At 44.1% G+C, this 20,209-nt stretch overlaps 1 protein-coding gene across 2 annotated transcripts; it reads left to right on the top strand.

The window, feature by feature from the left end:
- Nucleotides 1-4,756: 4,756 nt before the first annotated feature.
- Nucleotides 4,757-19,827, top strand: kctd1 (potassium channel tetramerization domain containing 1). 2 transcript variants are annotated; one of them, XM_027025139.2, is made up of 5 exons: nucleotides 4,757-5,027; nucleotides 15,056-15,246; nucleotides 16,841-16,985; nucleotides 17,265-17,570; nucleotides 18,599-19,827. In XM_027025139.2, exons 1-5 carry the CDS (start codon nucleotides 5,019-5,021, stop codon nucleotides 18,761-18,763), a joined length of 816 nt encoding a protein of 271 aa, XP_026880940.1. In that variant the 5' UTR covers nucleotides 4,757-5,018; the 3' UTR covers nucleotides 18,764-19,827. The 2 variants fall into 2 exon arrangements, with proteins under 2 accessions (XP_026880940.1, XP_035380418.1); XM_035524525.1 differs by lacking the exon at nucleotides 4,757-5,027 and adding an exon at nucleotides 12,158-12,360.
- Nucleotides 19,828-20,209: the final 382 nt, after the last annotated feature.

Raw genomic sequence — 20,209 nt, 5'->3', positions numbered from 1 at the left:
GTGGGTGTGGGGGTGGGGGTGGGGGGAGTAGGGTGTGTGGGTGTGGGTGTGGGTGTGGAAAAGCAAATACAGAGACTGGCAGAGCTGTCCAGGGCCAGCAGCTTAAATGAGTTTGCAGTGGATGAAGAATGCTTTGCTGTTCCCCTTCTTCTCAGATTAAGATTCAACTCAGCATGAGTTAGCATACCCTTGCACATACACTTGTGCACACACACGCATACATGCACGCACACACACACAGTGTTTTTTTAAATAATACAGGCAGCTTGTCACATTGCCAGACCACAGACCACAGTATTTGATACAATGTATTTATTGAGCAAAGGTTTAAAAGGGAAATGATCCAACCCATATGGTGTGCTCCCACTGAAATAGCCACGATATAATGCTACTGGAGATAATATGATTTGGATGGATTCTAATAAATTTGCCAGTGACCGGTAGGTCTGAATGCTGGTAACTGAGGGAAGGTTTATATCTGTTACTGAGCTGATGTAAGATCCAGAAATCAAAACTTATATTTACTATGTATCAACAACTCTAATGTAAGAATAGTGCAATTATAAACTGTATTGAATCCACATGTTAAAAACGTATTGTGCAATTTACTAGTATTATTTTTCTTCAAATGATTTTTATCTATATACTAAATGACTATTATTAATGCTCACACATATGGTATCTATTTTCATAGGCACCTTAAATCAGCAACTTCAGGGTATTTCAGAACCACATACATTTATCAGATAAGCTGATGAATAAAACCTTTTCTTAACTAATCAGTTATTATTGTCTCATTATAGTTGTAGAACACGTGAATGAATAATTAATCGGATGCCGTTACTACAGAACAGCTCTCCCCCATTACTACTGATGTTCTTTTAATGTCTGCAGGGCTGCTGTAATATACTTGTTCTCACCAGCAGAGGGCGGACATAACTAACTCCTGTGCCACTATTGTGGCAAGGTGCTAATTAACCTCATCAATTTCACTGTGCAGTGAAGAAAAGACTGAGCAAATAAACACCGCTACAACACAGAACTTTACGCCCAAACTGAGCCACCTGCTGCTTTATATCCAAACTGACTTACACACACACACATACACACACACACACACACACACACACACACATGTATGTGTGTGTGTGTGAGTGTGTTAGAGAGATAGTATTTAGTCCCAAGGCCATGGTGGAGGCCTTCACTTCATTCTCTCCCTCAGCTATTTATTAAAATTTAAATCTTAATTGCGCCATTTAATTAATTGGAGGGGAAAAAATTCTGCAGTTAGTCTGCTGAAATATTAATTTTCCCATGTGGCTACAGAGGATACCCTCTATCACAATGCAAAGAAAAGGCTTGGAGGAAGTCATCAGAAGCTGTCCAAACTACTGATAATATATACACCTTTGTGTGTGTGTCTGTGTGCCTCCAATGTCTGCAATATAAATTACTGTAGACATTAGAATTATAATTATAGACATACTGACATTCAAATACACACACATACTCACATATAAATAGCAAAAGGCAAAGGAGTCCGATGCCGTGACAGTTGCAGACGTAGCCTGGAGCAAATCCTCTCATCACCATGAACAATCTCAGGAGGTATGAATATTCATACCAACTCATGCTGTGGTTTGTTTTAATATTAAGCAGCCCAATGAATATTCATGGAGACAAATCAAAGGAAAAGGCAGGGTGAAGAGGCTGTGACTGCAAACTCGCATGTGTGTGTATTCATAGCACAGTGCCCAAGGACCCTCAGCTAGTCCTTGATTAAATTTCAGTTCCCAGCACACCTGAGCCAGGTAACCATCCTTAGGGTTGTAGCCTCAGTCAGATTGTAGCCTAAGCCTTTACATCAATCCTATACCATGTAGATGTTACTGGTTAAAATAAACTTCAGCCTTTTCACTAGTTTATCATTCGCTGCCTGGACAAATGCAATATTGAGAGTATAATAAATGATTTGTGGATACAAATGAAGACTCAGGAACTCAGACCAACTTGAGAGAACGCTCAAACTCTGCTGTTAATTGAAGCTAGAAATATTTTTATGACTGAACCTTACTTTCAGTAGGACTGTAGCATGATAAAGTTCAGAAAAAAATATTTGTAATATTTCTAGATTATACTTTTGCGGTCATAAAGGCACTGTAGTCTTATGCAGGACAGTAGTCTTTATTGGGGGAAATATGTTGTTAAATGCAAACCAATAGACTCCCAAGTAATTAACAGAAATGTATTCATTTTACTTTAGGGGGAACAAGCACTGGTCCAATACTTATGACCAGCATCAGTCACTGCTAGTCTTAAGTGATTAGCAGTGGTTCACTGGTATGGATAGGAGCATTAATTATGGGTAAGGGCATTGATTTTTCACTTTTCCTGTGGAGGCACAAAGAGCAACCAGAAGAACTTTGTGACTGTGGGTGTTGAGGGGGCTGCAAAGTATGAATGCTGAAGTGTTGCCTGTGCTAAAGGTTCAGTAATGAAGTGAGTGGTTGGCTAGTTTTCACATCAATGACAAAAATGTTGTAGATGTTTGATGTTGATGTTTAGGACCATCTATTGCCGTTAAACTGATAGGCTGATTAGTATACGGATGTTTAAAAAGGTTATAATGGATTAAATAAGCCTTTTTGTGGGTATCTACTAGTAGGTATAATAGCGTTCCATTCTGAAGTATTTGATGAGCCTGTGGATCCGAGGGAGGGTTCGGGGTGTTAGATTCAGGCGTTCATGGCGTATTGGGTTTGAACCGATGAGGATGAGAGACCTTTTGTTTGAGTATCTGTGAAAAATCTAATGGTTCTGAGATTGTAAATCATGTTATATAAAGTCAGATTAAAGTCATTCAAAAGTAACACAACGTTAATCCTAAAATACTCAAATTCTTCACTTTATTTTTTTCAAAGCAATCACCTTATTTAACAGTGTTTATGGAAGGTTTATGTCTGTTACAGAGCTGCTACAGAACTCAAAACTCACTTATATTTACGATGTATCAACATCTCTAATGTAAGAACTGCAATTAGAAACTATAAATCAACATAAATAATGAATAATTGCACAGTTCACTAGTATACTTTCATGTCTTAAAATGATTTTGTTTGTAGGGGCTAATTGTAGTTAAGAAGAGCTTTTGCTTGAAAGCCAGTTGGCTGTGGGGCAATTGAGGTTGAGGGCTTTTTAGTTGATGGGTGTAGTTGTGGATGAGGCCTTTGGTTTGACCAGTTGTGTCTAGTATTTGGCTGTGGGGCAATTGGTTGTGATGTAGTTGTGGTTAAGGGCTTTTTTGCTATGTGAGGGAAGCTGTGGTTGAGGGATGTTTGGCTGACGGGGTAGTTACCATAGAGTGGCACTTGACTGTGGGGAGATATTTGGTTTAAGAAGTAATTGTATCTGGGATAGTTGGAATTTAGGGGTATTTTACTTTTCGAGGTAGTTGTGGTTGAGGGCATTTTGCTGAGGGGGCACGACGTGCTCAAATGTTTCACTTTATTCTTTCAAGGCAATGGGTTTATGTAATAGTTTGCATTAAGTAAAGTCAGACATTATTATTTCGTGTTGTAAGCTGGAAGAGAAGAAAAACAGAGACTGGACTGGAAGCTTTGCCTCATTTTAGACCATAGGAATACATATAATGCACAAAACATGCCTCCCACACACACATGCACACACACGCACGCACACACACACACACACACAAACCTTTTTAAAAAAACACACAGAGAAATTGTCATTATTTTAGGGAATTAAGGAATTTCAGCAAGGAAGTATTTAACCCATTCACCCCTCCAATACGTTATACAATAAACAGCCAGAGTGGCTTCCTTAATAATTCAGATGTAAGTTAATGTGGATTTATTCAAGGGGGCAGGAGCCAACAGGCATGCCCACGGTCCTGACGTGTGTGTTAAAGTAGGACAGGAGCAGCCAGCACCATAATAACATTTGGATAATTTTATTATGGCTCACGGCTCTGTTCATTTCCTCCTGCACTCACTGCATGAAATTGTTTGATTCTCAAAGTGCCTTGAGTGAACTGAGAAGGTAGCACATACAAACACGCACATGCACACAGACTTGTAGCAGATACACTTTTTCATGTTCACGTGCGCACATGCAAATCCATTCTATCGCACTTTGCAAAGAATCATCAGTTGCACATGCCAGAACTCATCCCTATAACAAGTACTGGAAATACTTGGTACATCACATGCAACGAGATGTGATATCTCATTACAGTGGGGATAAGTGTGTCACTTTACAGAGGCTGTTTTAGATCTTTTATAGTGGCTGCACTTCAATGGATCCTGACTGAGATGAATTATTCCCTTCTCTGTGAGTGGTGAGAGAGATGGGGGGATGGAGGGGGGCAGTGTTGAAACCAACTACAGCTGTTCATTCATGATTAATAATGTAGCAGCGACTAACAAAAGTAAACCCAAACCACAAAGAAAATATCAGTTGTCGTCGGAGCCGTGTGAGATAAATAAAACTATAAAATAAATCTGTGTAATACCTCAATTCTGATGCTTTTCCCGTTGCACGTGCACTCACGCGCATAGTCCACCCCGTTTGCAGGAACTGCCTCCGGCAACGTTCCATCAAACCTAATCATAACGATTCAAATCTGCCTCCCTGGCAGCGCGAGGCGAGGTGGAGGAAGGAGCGCGCATGTTTTACACGCATAAAATAAAATCAAAGGCATTTTTACATTCCTTGTTCAGAAAAGAGAAAAACCTCCGATTTTGCGCGCATTGCCAGTAGCTTGTTATTATGATCTGTTAATTCTACAGCAAGCCTTTCGAGCAGAGACTGGCGGGGGCGGCTGCGTGCGCTGTATCCGGGTCTGTGCCCAGAGGGGCTGTGAAGCCCCCGGAGCTAATCTCTGAATTCTGCTTCATCTACCTTCGCTTCTCTACATTCCTCAACGCTGTAGCGAGGGGCGCGGATCAGAAGCGGTGTCTCGGCGAAACGCAGAGAGGTGGCGCATCGCTGGATGTCCCATGTTCCAGGTGAGGGGCGCGAGATTCGGTTTTTCGTGTGTGTGTGTGTGTGTGTGTCTTTTTTTCCCCTCCACGCGAGGCAGTGGCTAGGACTTTAGCGCGCAGTTTCGTTTACGCATGTGCCAGAGAACCACTGCGTTGCGAACAAAAAATGTTCATATAGTTCTTTTTCCGTATGGCGCGATTTACCTGCACGAAAGGAAGAGACGCAACGGAGCAGTCAATAAAGAGAGAGTGCCCGGGATGTCTCGCCCGTAACCTGCTTCTCAGCGTAGCCTGTGCAGCCTACCGAAGCGTGACGCCCTCCGTCTCTCCGCTGTGCGCTGCAAGCAGAGCCTCAGCAAACAGCAGATCTGCGAGAAGGGATCAAATATGGTCATCGCAAAACTAGTCTAGTACACATGAATTGGATTGTTTCGGCATGGGTGCCGTGATATTGTTGTCATTAGATTTGTGCTCGTAAATATGAATTTTCTCGGTGATGAAATTCCTCCGATTTAAGTTTTATTCTTTGTGCAATTAATCGCCATTCAGTGTTATTTACTGATCTGACATCTTTCAGCAATACAGTACTCTTTATACGATAGGCAGCCAGTCATGTCTTATTATTTATCTGGCTAGTATTTGCCTTCTTCTGAGGTCATGTTAATATTTTTTTGTTAATATATATATATATATATATATATATATATATATATATATATATATATATATATATATATATATATATATATATATATGACAACACTATATGTACTTTAGCGGTGTTTAACGTGCAAGTGCTGGTCTAGTGTTGGTCTAACAAATGCTAACTGTCTGGCATTTAATAAAGTACGAGTACATTTCCAAAGCCTATGGCCAGGCTAAGGGGCGCCCCGGGGAATTTGAATCAGTCTGATTTTCCGTGATGGCTCCCGTTTACGGGTCTATGATGTAGCACAATCAACATTGAATTATTATTGTCACCCCTACCACACACATACAAAATGAACGAAATATTGAAATCCTGCTAATTCTTGTGATATTTCAGTCCAGTGTCTTATTATTTCAATAAAATTCCCAGTGTATTCGAGTCCCGGTCTCGTAACTGTAATGGTACTGGTTTATTCGTGTAGGTTGTGTATGCTGGTGTCACGCCAGTGCCAGTGGGTCACGTGTAGGCCGTCGTCTTCTGGCATTTCTGCCTGTGGCGCCGACTGCCGTGCCAGCTGGGCAGACGCAGAGTGCAAGACTGAAGCCTGGCACTCACCACAGGCCTCCTTTCACGCTCTGCTGATAGCATGTCGTTCTCCTCCATTGTGCTAAGCCTGGCAGGGGGCTGTGCACCAGCCTGGGCTCCACGCGCTCGGTCACACTGGCAGCTTCAAAGCGGCTTCACCAAGCGTGCCTGGGTCAACGCTCCCTCTGCAGTGCAAGAACTACTTGATGCATCCTCATTTATTTGTTGGTGGGTTTTTTTTTCCTCATGTGGAAGAAGGGAGTATCACAGTCGTTTTCAAGAATCTTCCTCAGTATAGATTCAGGTTTAATCAAGCATTTTGTTGTTTTTAAGTGTATGAGACTCACACTCTTCATTCTCTATATCTCTTTGGTCATTATACAGTCCTCTGTGACAGTGCCATTGCAGTAATTGGGTCACTTATGGCGGTGATGTGGAGCAGTGACTTTCATAGCACAAAGCCAAAGACGAGATCTGCGTGGTTTGTTATTGTTGACGTGTGTGTGTGTGTGTGTGAGAGAGAGAGAGCCTGTCTGTCTGTGTATATAACTGTTGCCTCTGGGTGATCCATTTGTTTGATGTGTTATTAATATTGTATCATATGCTCATTAAAGAAAAGAGTGACAGGCTGTTCCTTACCTGGGGAAACAATGTCAGTATGGTGTGATATCAGTCTGTATCTTGTTTCTGTGTGTGTGTGTGTGTGTGTGTGTGTGTGTGTGTGTGTGCGTGTGTGTGCGTGAGCGTGAGCGTGAGAGAGAGAGAGAGAGAGAGAGAGAGATAGGGATGATTGTGAGAAATTATCAAAATAACTGTCATGCTTTTGTGTGGTAGCTGGAGTATTGTCTTAATTGGACCATATAGAATAGACATTCAGATTTTTCTTGCCATGGGCAAACATTTGCCTGCACAAAAAACTGAAAAAAGTTAAGTATATAAGTGCATGCTGGGTTTGTCAGAGGGGACTCTTCTTCCTAGATTCACATAAAGTTTTATGCAGTGAATAGTTTAGTGTAGTTGCTGGACTTAGCTGCTGAGTTCTAGAATATTCAACATAGTAATATGAGCTTGGAAGCATCTCAAGCACCGGTGCTAATCCTACTCGCACACACACTAACACACACACTCTCTCTCTCTCTCTCTCTCTCTCTCTCTCTCTCTCTCTCTCTCTCTCTCTCACACACACATACACTCTCGCTCTCTCTCTCTCTCTCTCTCTCTCTCTCTCTCTCTCTCTCCACACTAGTATTCTTCCCTATGAATATGGATGAGATTAAGTTTTAGAGAGCATAAGGTGTCAAGAATGCCTTTCTGAGTTAGTTATCTTCTCCTAGCTCCAACCTGGCTTATAAGTGTGAATTGCACACGCATGGAGAGTTCTGATGGGTAGGTCAGACATTCCTCAGCCAGTTGAATTGGAGGCAGGCTGTAAGAGTGTGTGGTGAAGTTGGAGAAAGTGACATGAAGTTGCCCATTAAAGCTCAGAAGCCCCAGAAAGTCTGATTCGGCCGGTAATGACAAAGAACACTGTGAGCAACAGTGGCCAGTAAGATGTCACCACTGCACAAGTGCCCTCAGATGCTACAGCAGGACGTCCTGTGCCAGTCTCCACTCTATATATGATACTGTAACACCTGGCTTACATTGTTCCCTTCCACATGCAGGTTTTTATACTAATGCTTTACTGCTGTTACTTGTGTATGCCCTCTACAGTCTGACACCTTTCCTCACACACACACACACACACACACACACACGCTTAAGCTTCACCCTTTCACGACGGCCCAGGGCTCTGGTGGTGTCTGTAGCTCTATCGCACCTCTGTGTTCATTTCCACAGCGCCTTAAAGCGAGAGGCGATTTGTGACGCTACGTTCTGTCTGTTTTTTTTTTTTTTTTTGCTCCTGTTTTAAAAAGTGGTTCTTCTGAACTTCTCTATCACTGTAGATTAGTCAGGGAACACATTACCTGCCTGCACATGAAAAAAAAGCCCCCTCCAATCCTCCGCACAGCCACATAACGAGTCTGAGGGGCCGTTTGAAGAACGGGCATGTTATTTTCCCTCACACCCTCAGGCCACCCTGGCATGCAAATGATTATGAAATTAAATTTAAAACTATACATGTATTCTGCCTCTCTCTCTCTTATCACCATCTGCACAAAGTGCATACAAATCAGGCCCAGATCAGGGCCCTGGCTCAGGACTCCACTTTAAAGCTCGGCTAATTGCTAATTGGGTAGCTAGGTGTGAAATGGGCTCCACTAACGAGAATTTAAAACGTAAGGAGAGGAGAAGCGGCCCCCCGCCCCCTTCTTGCTCCTTTGAGAGATGTCATAGCTGTTTCTGGTGACATGGCTGCAGGCAGAAATGGCAGAACGAGACAAAAGAATCGAAGCTTCTCGTTTTAAAATGGAAGCTTATCCACACAGGAGGATCTCTGGATAACATATGAGAGCTACTACTGGTAGTAATGCGACTGTGCAAACAGGATTGAAAGAGGTTAAACAAGTTGTGCAAAGTTTGTATTAGTATTTAATGAAGCAGATCAGCAGTCTTATTTATGGCTTCTGTCAGATGGAACCCTGAACAAAAGAGAATGAAATTCAGATTAGAATCATGTGTATTATAACCATTCAATTGTCAGCTCTTCCACAAATTCCATGTTCCTTATATAGTTGCAAAGGAAATTACAACATATTTTCACGTCTCCGTACTGCATCCTGAGTTCTGCTCCACAATCTGAACTGTCACCCTAAAAGCTAATGACAAACAAAACAAAAAAATTACTTACATTTTTCTATGTACAGCTTTAAAAAAATGTTCACAGTAATGTGTAAAAATTACCTGTCAGGACAGTTTTCTTCAGCAAAAGGGACTGAGAATCTCTGTGAGAGTCTGTGTGTTTCATGGCGACTGAAATGATGATTCACAAAATTTGATAAACTGGGGAAAAAAGAGGAAAAATTAAGAATTAATGGACTAAATAGTCCACAAAATATTCATCTCATTCAGTCTTGAGTAATACAAAAAAGAAAGAAAGGAGAAAAACTTCAACACACCCTCTCTTGTCTTCGCTCTCATGAGGTTTCCAGTCTGTTATCTCCCCAAAGGAATGAAAACAGTCTCATGGAGTTTCAGCATGGTACCATGAACTCTGTGGCTCTGTCATTTCTCATAGTCCTTTTTTTCTCTCTTTTAGTCAAGGAGGGCCCCATCTTTATACTGGTTGTGGCCTCCCTGCCCCAAGAACCAGTCAGTGTTCAGATCAATACCTTTTCCCTGACCTACTGCTGACACTAACATGTCTCTTCATGGCATGTGAGACTATCTTGACTTTAGACCAAGCGCCATCTCTAAAACATAACGCTGTCTAATAGCAAAGTCATATGCAACCTGTGTATGACCACATTGATGGGCATATTCTTAAAATAGTTCTTTGCAGAGATTGGAGAGTAGAATCACGTGTTAAACTCATGTGGTTACACACTTAAGCTTTGCAATATCCATACACGCACTGGGTTATGAGCAGAGAACGGAACCAAGTATGCAGGTTACAGTCACGTGGCTGTACATTCATACACCGTAACTAAATAAAGTTGTAATGAGGGAAAGGGTTGGGAAAGGTTTCGTATAGTAATGTATTCTTCAGGATATAGTGCACTCAGTAAAGTCTGACCCTAGAAAGACGTTGGCTTAATATAAAGCACCCCAGACTCAAACAGGTATACACTGTAAAAGCACTTACTGTATAGTATCATGTGCCATGTACTGTAACCTTTATTGTAGAAAGCCAGCATGTGGTAGTATAAGTGCCAAGATGAATAACCACAGAACACATTTTAAAGTTTATAAAGTTATCCAGGCTGCCATTTACAAAGCAACTGACCTGAACAGGTCATTCTTGAACACAATAAATATAAAGACTGATTAGATTCTTCATAAAATGAACACATGTTGCATTACCTTATGCACAGAAGAGCACATTAATCACAAAGCCCCCACAGGGACTCGGAGAAGAATAATATACAGCATTGCCACAGCATTATATAAAATCTCTTGCTGGGAGCTTTTAGGAGAAGCCTGTCTGTGGGGCATGGCACTGTAATTGTGTGTGTGTGCGTGCGTGCGTGCGTGTGTGTGTGTGTGTGTGTGTGTGTGTGTGTGTGTGTGTGTGTGCACGAGCGCACGCATGCATGCAGGTATTTCAGAGATTACTGCATTATGTTGTTTGTTGAAACATAATAGGAAAGAGTTAAATGTTTGTTGAAACAAAAACGGTCCAATATAGGTTTTCTCATTTTGTATTCACATGTGTATGCTTGTGTGGGTGGGTAGGTGGGTGTGTGTGAGAGGGAGAGAGAGATTGGTGTGTAGATTTAATTTTGGGAATACTCCCTTCTCGCTGCACCTTTAAGAGCGCGTGCCTGAGTTCGTAGCTGAAGGTCACTAAAACACACAAAAAAGCTCTCAGCTCTGCGGTCCAATATAGCGCATGCGCACTGCCCCGGGACTCATACACTCTCAGACTGCAATATGGCGAGAATGCCTGGCAGCGGGGACCGCTGCTGTAGCGACGAGACGAACCCAGTGTCAGGGCAAAGGGAGAGGGACGAAGGTGAGGGAGAGGAGGAAGAGGAGGGAGAGATCCAGGAGATCCAGATCACGGGCGAAGAAGGGGAAGAGTCTGAGGAGGAAGGCGAGCTGGGAGACTGGGAGAGTGGGGAGCCCCAAAGCTGCGCTACCGTGGAGACCAGGGAAGCGGTCCTTATGCGGAGTACGGACCGGCGCTGCGGGGACGAGCTGGAGTCGGTGGCAGGAGACCCGCTTCTCCTCGCAGCGCTTGACTCGGACAATGAGGGAGACATGCGTCGCTCCCCGTCCGATCGCTCTAGGCTGAGCGAGAATACGCGCTTGGCCACCCGGTACGCGGTCCGGATCTTCAGGGAATACCTGAGCGAGAAAGCCCAGAGCACGGACTTCGAGAGCATGGACAAACACGCGCTGTGCAAGGTGCTGCGCTCTTTCTACTCGGAGGCGCGCTCCAAAAGCGGGCAGCTGTATAGTAAGTCCTCCCTTATCAGCATTCGGAGTTCCCTCAACCGCTACCTGAATGAGCCCCCCTTTTGCCGCACGCTGGACCTAACCAAGGACCCCGAGTTGCGCAGCGCCAACCTGGCGCTCGCCGCGGTTATCCGCAAACTGGAGGAGCAGGGGGCTGGTCCCGTGGTGCAGAAACAGGCGATCACGCGCGCCGACCTGAGAAGACTCTACACCTCGGCGGTGTTCAGCGCGAACTCTCCCTTTGGGCTGCTAAACAAAGTGTGGTTTGAGACATGCATGTACTTCTGCACCCGGGGACGGGAGAACCAGCGAGAGCTGGAGGAGGACTCCTTCGGGCTCGCGATAGACGAGGACGGGAGAAAGTTTGTGTACTTCAAGGCGCTCGGACCATATCACAAATCTCGCTCCGCGTCCTGGACTAAGAAGAGATCGGACAGCGACGACGACAGCCTCCCCCGCATGTATGAAACCGGCACCGAGTTTTGCCCTTACGCAAGCTTCGTCAAGTACCTCTCGAAGCGCAATCCCTTGTGCAAAGCTTTTTTCCAGCGTCCGCGCGACCACTGCAGCGAGAGGGACACGACGTGGTACGAAAACAAGGCTATCGGCAAAAACCTGCTCGGCACGAGGATGCAGATGCTCTCGCGGGCCGCCAAGCTGTCAAAAACCTACACCAACCACTGCATTGGCGCCGTCTCCATAGCAACACTCAACAGCATCGCGGGCATCGGGTCAAAGTTAGCGCCTCTGCACGTTGCCCCGGAAACGGTCAACGGAAGCGAACGGCAGCATCGTTTCCAGCTCGTGCTGCCCTGTGTGCGGAGTTCCGAGGACACGCCGGACCTCAAGCCGCGTGAACTGTGCAAGCGTCCGCGCGCACAGGTCAGTCCGGTAGACGTCGCAGGACCGGGGCCCGACGCCTCTCCGAAAAGACGGTGCGTTCGTCCGCCCGCAGAGCGCGCAGACCCTCCGGTTGTGATCACGCTCGGGACTGGTCCTGCGCCGTCTGCTGTCACAGTGCGCGAGCACAACGGAGAACCCACACTCGCGCTGCCAGCGCAGGTAATAACAGTTTTAGTCGCCTTTAGTGGTGCGCTGTTGCAGAGAGAAAGTTCAATAACAGGCTATAACGTCAAACCTTCCACGGTCAAACGCAGTGTTTCAAAGTGATTTTGCTTTCCATAAGTATCTTCATTTGTGATGAATGCATTTTTTTTTTCTTAAATCCAGTGGATGCTTTGACGTCTCATTTTGACCGATCTCAGAATGTCGTGTAATATTGGTGAGTGTCTGACATATTTGAAGTTGGGGAGTTGCAAGTTTGCAAGGTCCATTCTTAAGTTTTCCTCTAATACTGGCTGGACTGGGTTCGGTTCTGGCTCAAAATCAGCCTACAGTAAAGGCATATGGTACCTGGTACAATGTAGGAACAATTTTTGCTGTATTTTTAACATCAATTTACTGTAGCTGAAAATAGCTTAACAACAGTGTGGTAATACAACAGTTGTCTGTAATAGAACAGATTCCTCCTTCCCACTGTATCCTTCCCCTATATCCCTCTCTCTCTCTGTCTCTCTCTGTCTCTCTCTCTCTCTCTCTCTCATGCACATACACATTCATGCAATACGAGTATCACAGTCTATTCATGTATCTGGTAGAATTGTAAAGGTTGTGGAAAAGCCAGTCCGTGGCATGTCTTATTCTTAATCACTACCATAGTAACGAGACAGGGTTTCACTAGCTTCAAGTTCCAGACACACCATGTTATGTTTGCGCCCAGAGTTTTGTATGGGTACAGTGCTCCACTAAAGTGAAGGATAGTGGAATCTCTGTTGCTCTCGTTGCAGTTTAATGCACTGGCCAATCAAGCACAGCCATGTGACATAGCCAAGCATACTGTGGCTGTCTGCGGTACTGTGGGGTTACAGGGTTATTGGCAGCGGAAAAGGGCTTCATGTGAACTGGAGGAAGTGGGTGAAAATTGCCTTCACCCTGTCAGACTGATGGAAGAGACCTATTAAACTGTATTAGCAACAGACAAGTGAGCAAACTCTCACAACCATTACCCATAGGCATGTACTGTGTGTGTATTTATGTGTGTGTTTTTACACCACCACATAGAAGAACACACACATACATATTTGTTTGTATATGGTCAAAAACCATATTTAGATAAAGGTCCTAAAATACTAATTTGATTTGTGTAGCTAGCATATCCCAGGGCTCCAAACAATACGACCTCAAACAAAACACACTATATAGCAGTGTGATATTAATCCAAACAGAGCATTAAAAACTCATCTAATATGGCAGTAAGTCCATCAAAGGCTTGAAAACGCATCCCTGGCCCATGGTGCTTTTGCCAAAAGCTTTATGAGTTGCATCCGCATTCTTTGTACAGCCTGTTTTGCACTTTCTTTATCAGTGCTGTACTATAGCAGGCTGACAGCGTGATGCTTTAGCACACAGTGTGCATGACTACTGAGACGTAATGCTTATTTTTCAGGTCACTGTAGAAGCAAGCTTGTAGAATTTGTCTTCTCTGCATGGTTCATCTTCGGAGACAGTCAGACTCCAACAAAATTACTGCACTCACAACTAAATGGACTCTGATATGCGGCAGCACTAACAACACTTATGTTGTGTGGTTTGTTTACTTTTTTCATCTTTAGAAGAGCAAGAATGCCTGTGGCTGTTGCACTGTGCTTCAGCAAATGCTGACCACTGAGATTTGGCCAGGAGCTTTTGCACAGCACAAGCAGATATTATCTGAGACAAAGCTGCACCATCCTCACACATACTAATGAGGACAATTATAGCACAGCCACACTAATACCTATAATTACCTGCTGACGGCAAATTTACAGACCATTAGTGGGATCACTGCTAAACTAGTAGTGATATAAATAGTAGGTGGTACCAGTGAATATTGTGCTATTGTTTGGGTCTCGCCTGGATATGGATGGTGCTTTTTTAAAAGTCATTTTCACCTCTCTTGTTTGGCAGTGCTGTGGCCTAAATTCAGCACTGTCCTCTCGTCACATGGTCACACAAGCCATTAAGGGGAGTGAACATTCACTGCAGTCCCACAGGGACATGTTTTCTGCCCCCAGGGCCTGACTGTCCAACTGTCTGTCTGTCTCCCTCTCTCTCTCTCTCTCTCTCTCTCTCTCTCTCTCTCTCTCTCTCTCTCTCTCTCTCTCTCATACCTACACATATAAGCACAGGCGCTGTGTCCAAGAAGGTGTGTGTCATCGCCACTTAATTATCAACCAGCCCTTTTTTCCCGCCTGCACCCTGGACACTACATTGTTTCAGATCAGCTATCCTTGCCAAATAACTACAACAACCAACTCCACATCAGATGATTGTTGTGTGCGTGTGTGTGTGTGTGTGTGTCTCTGTGTGTGTCTGTGTGTGTGTGTGTGTGTGTGTGTGTGGTGTGTGTGTGTGTGTGTCTGTCTGTCTGTCTGTGTGTGTGTGTGTCTCTCTGTGTGTGTGTGTGTGTGTGTGTGTGGTGTGTGTGTCGGTGTGTGTGTGTGTGTGGTGTGTGTGTGTCGGTGTGTGTGTGTGTGTGGTGTGTGTGTGTCGGTGTGTGTGTGTGTGTGGTGTGTGTGTGTCTGTGTGTGTGTGGTGTGTGTGTCTGTGTGTCTGTGTGTGTGTGTGTCGGTGTGTGTGTGTGTGTGTGTGTCTGTGTGTGTGTGTGTGTCTGTGTCTGTGTGTGTGTGTGTGTGTGTGTGTGTGTGTGTGGTGTCAGGAGCACCGCAGCAGCAGTGTGGCAATGTCGACCCGGCCGCTCTTGGCGCCCTCGCCAGCCTCCCCGCTGGGCACAGCGGGCATCCCGACACCAGCTCAGCTCACCAAGGCCAACGCTCCAGTGCACATCGATGTAGGCGGACACATGTACACCAGTAGCCTCGCCACGCTCACCAAATACCCAGAATCCAGGTAAACACACACACACACACATCTCACAATACAACTCTATTAATAATGAAATAGTAACAAGATTCTAGCTAGCAAACTCCAGTCTGAGCTGTTCAGAGCAGCTTATTCTTGGACTGTATGTCTGTTTTTCTGTACATCTGAAAACTCCAGACCCCATTTTAGTGTATTTCTAACTATTCCTGATGTCAGTTCTTTGTTCTATCCCCTTTTCCTGTGATACATCTGTCATCTATAATTGTTTCTGAACCTTTGTGTTGCTTCTTTAAAACCGACGTCTTGTTGTCTGGGTTTGAATGTGCGGTTCACACGCATGTCGTTTGTCCTTTACCTCATTTATGGCTGAGCATGAGAGGGTGCGTGTCCATCTGTCTTGTCGGTGCTCATTAGCTTGCTGACCGGTATAATTCTGCAGTGCCAGGGAGCATTAATGTCTCGTGGCTGCTGAATGAGTCAAAGATGAGAGGAAAGACAGAAAGGAGCCTACAGCACTGAGTCTCCAGCCAGCAGAGCACTGCCACTCATGCAGTTTCCCTCTCAATACCACCTCTGGCAATCTCATACAGTCTCACGCAGTCTCACATGGTCTCACATGGTCTCACATGGTCTCACAGTCTTATACTGACTCATCCAGGTTAATAGAAAATTACATAGTTTCATACATGTTTTACTAAGTCTTAAACTTAGAGTCTCAGTGTCTCATAGTCTCACACAATCTTTCACACTCTCTGAGAGTCTCATAGAATCTCATGGAGACACACTAAATCTAATATGCTCGATTTCACGGTGTCCAAGAGAATGCCAGAAGTAAGTGTAAGACCGAGCTAAAGAAGGAATCTCACTAAACCTGATGGTGCCTCAAACTCCCACTGCACCTCAGAGCGTTTGGCAGCCTTCAGCAGGACACTCTAGTTCTGTGCCGTAAGCTATACCTCAACAACCCTCCCCAACCCTCAGAGCACTTACTGGTTTACCCCTGTGTCTCACAGCTTCCCGTTGTTCATACGGCGTTCAGCCGGGCATGAGGCTTGTCTAATGGGTTGTAGTCAGGAGCCATAAGCGATCTATGCAGCTGTGTTCCATCCCACCTTTGGCTACAACATCGCAAACCTCATCGCTATGACAATGGTGTCGGCATAGGCATGCATGCAACCATGCCATCTGCAACAGCAGACACAACATGGGCTGCCCACTGTGATGCTGATGTCTGATAATGACGCAGAAGTGTGTGTGTCTGTGTGTGTGTCTGTGTGTGTGTCTGTGTGTGTGTGTGCGCGCGCGAGCGCACTCGCGCACACTCCCAAGGGCTTAAGGGGGAGCCGTGGCATCTGTGGTGAATGAGAAGTCTTGTCAAGCTTGCCTGCTGTTAGAAGACAAGTAGCACATGTACACAGATGCCCACACTGGCACGTAGCTTAGTAGAGTACCTCCCTCACGTGGCAAGCTCCAAGTGTGTTCATCTGAAAAAAAATATGTGTGGGATTTTTAGCACACACTTAATTCACAAGTACTGTAAACATACTGGCCGCAGATATCTGAGTACTAACTATCTCTGATATCCTCTCCTCCTCTCTCGCTTGCACCCGTTCCCTCTCAGGATCGGACGTCTGTTTGATGGCACGGAGCCCATCGTGCTAGATAGTCTGAAGCAGCACTATTTCATCGACCGCGATGGCCACATGTTTCGCTACATCCTCAATTTCCTCAGGACCTCCAAACTGCTCATCCCGGACGACTTTAAGGTGAGCTCAGCCCACTGCTTCACACCTGGTTTTACTTCCTGCCAGGGCACGTAATACAGGAGACTCACTCTAATTCAGTTCACAATATTTTAGTCATCAGTTAAATTTGCATAATCTTAAATTGAATCCATTTGATATTTTGATTTAATTCCCAATAGACCATAATTCAATGTACACTCACACTGCTGCACAGGCCAATCAGGCCTATGTGTCCACTGCTGTCTGTTGAAAAGTACAGTCAGACCCGCTTTACGACGTGCTTGTGTGTGCGGTGTACAGGACTACTCTCTGCTGTACGAGGAGGCACGGTATTTCCAGCTGCAGCCTCTGCAGGCCGAACTGGAGCGCTGGCGTTGCGAGCGTGACTCTGGGTGGGTGACACGCCCGTGCGAGTGTGTGGTGGTGCGTGTTGCCCCTGAGCTGGGCGAGAGGATCTCACTAAGCGGTGACAAGGCACTCATCGAGGACATCTTCCCCGAGATCGGCGACGTCATGTGCAACTCAGTCAATGCGGGGTGGAACCACGACTCCACTCACGTCATCCGGTTCCCTCTTAACGGATACTGCCACCTCAACTCTGTGCAGGTAGGTCATAGCACATACTGCATACAGATTGTGTTTTAAAATTCTTTAGGCACTAACACTACTATCCTGCACAGTTTATCACATGTGCACATGCAGTACTAATTGCACAGTGCACTACTGCTGTACAATTGCATCCTCCACTTAACAGTGCAGCAGTTACATCCACTTCTACAGTGATATGTAGGCCTGATGTGCATTTGCACTGATTCTATTAGGACATCCAGGGTGACCTGAGTGTTTATTGGGCACAGAGCTGTTACTACAGAAAGCCAACAAACCTCAGTAAAAGGCCAATTAAAGAACAATACGTTTTAGATTTTGCACTGTGTGTGTATGTGTGTGTAAGGTTGTCTAATCCTGTTTAGTTATTAAATCTTCTGGCCTTTGGCACCTGCAGCCAATCTAATGGAACATGGAGGAGGAGCCAAAAATAGCAAGAAAAGGCGAGAAGAACAGAGACAAGAGGTTATAAAGATAAGCATACAACAACTGACAGAGAGAGGAGGCCGAAGAAAAGTGTTTGAAGAGAGGAGAGTGCATAAAAGAAGAGAACAGAAGACAGAGAGAGGCAGCTGGAAGTAAAGGGGAGATTGAGGGAAAGAAGGAAAGAGAATGGAGAGAGAGAGAGAGAGAGAGAGAGAGAGAGAGAGAGAGAGAGAGAACAGACAGCCTAAGGGTATTCTAATGAAATGCAATCTCACAGCCCTGTGGAGTGAAGATCTGGAGGACAGAGAAAGAAGTGTGTGTGTGTGTGTGTGTGTGTGTGTGTGTGTGTGTGTGTGATGTTTCTAGCATCTGGATTTATTAGGTCTGTAGTCTGCTTAGATGCTTTTTATCACTTTCAATGTGCATTTTTATGTACAGTTTAATAGTGATTTTTATTCAAAGCCATATTGGGTCTTTTAGTCATTGGATTATATTACTGTTGATAATGTTCTATGTAATGCAGATGTGAAAACGAGATTAACTCTCTGTGTGTGTGTGTGTGTGTGTGTGTATATGTATGTGTGTGTGTGTGTGTGTGTGAGGTTCTGGAGCGGCTTCAACAGAGAGGTTTTGAGATTGCTGGTTCCTGTGGAGGCGGAGTGGACTCATCTCAGTTCAGCGAGTATGTCCTACGGAGAGAGGTCAAGCGAGGTCAGCGTGGGGTCACAACCTCAGTCATTCGAATTAAACAAGAGCCACTGGATTAATAGCCAGAGGCATACCAACACACTGTAGAAAGGGAAGGCCTTTTTAAAACGATAGTCGCAGCTACAGGGCTGTTTATGCTGCAGCCCTTCAAGTATATATGACAGATATATACAACAAGCAAGATTTCAAAATTAAAATGCAAAGGTAAAAGTCTGGTATTTTGGATTGCCACTTCCCTAATTATGCACAATCCTTCATACATCAAAAATGAGATTACAGCAAGGCAAAGGTTTGTTTTAAAACTTTTCCACTTGTGTTTGCTAGAATCATCTTCCCTGGTGGAATCAAAAGAATTAGAGAAACAATCCAATCAAGGACTCTGTATCCTGTAAACACACTCATTCTCACACACACTCACACTCACACTCACACACCACACACACACACACACACACACACACTCTCTCTCTCTCTCTCTCTCCTCAACTCGCACACTAAATTTTGAGTTGTCAGAGCTGTCTCCATGAAGAGACCTAACACTAATTAATCACACACACACACACACACATTAAATAACAGAGTTTGCTCTCTGGGAGATCTAGCCCAGACTAAACTAAATAGATTAAGATGCCAGGGATGTATTTGTTCTGTAAATTGTTTTTGATTTTTTTCACATAATGGAAAAAAGGTACGCATTGTGTGGGTTGTGGGGAATAATTTGATTGCTGGTGACATGCTTCTGTTCTGAACCATTTTTTTTCCTCCAAAGTTAATTTCTTCACATTCATTTAAAGCAACCAAGCAAATGTAAACAAAAGTGGATTAAGGTTAAAAGCCTGTGAAGCCAGTCATTGTGTGATGAAACATCAGCTATTTGCATATTTGATATTTGTTAAAACTATAACATCTGTCTCTGAATATGTAAGGGGATATAAAATAAGCCCGGGATATATTTCTACTGTAAAATAAATAAAAGGGCAGAGTCAGGATTTTTATACATGTCAGTCCGAAAAATAAAGATGGAGAATATGTCTGGATACTGTCATTTCCTGAAAATACACTGAGAATAATTTCTAGAGAATAATGTAATGTGATGTGGTTAATAAAAGTACCATAACTACAAATCGTCTTGCCCCATGCAACATTAAAGCCCCTTGATTATCCACACAGAACTGTAACCACGTAACTGTACTGTTCACGCTATCCAAAACTTTTATCCTTTTCTTTAACAGCATGAAAAATATTACACTCTGCTCAACTAAACAATATTTTGCTTATTTAGATAGTCTTCACTGTATGCCAAACAGAATAATTCGCTTCAGTAAATATCAAGTCGCAGGCGACGTTTTTCACAGTTAATATGAGAATAAAAAATCAAATGACTTCCTTTGCATGCCGTATGTTATTTTCAACATGACGGAATATGTATTTTTCGATTATGCGTTTTACAGATACGACTCTCTTTCATACAAATGCTAAAGTAGGCTAATTTTTTTAATTAGACA

Source organism: Electrophorus electricus, chromosome 3 (genome assembly GCF_013358815.1).
Source record: "Electrophorus electricus isolate fEleEle1 chromosome 3, fEleEle1.pri, whole genome shotgun sequence".
NCBI lineage: Eukaryota > Metazoa > Chordata > Actinopteri > Gymnotiformes > Gymnotidae > Electrophorus > Electrophorus electricus.
The sequence above is the reverse complement of the archived record's forward strand: the minus strand, read 5'-3'. Positions and strand labels throughout refer to the sequence as shown.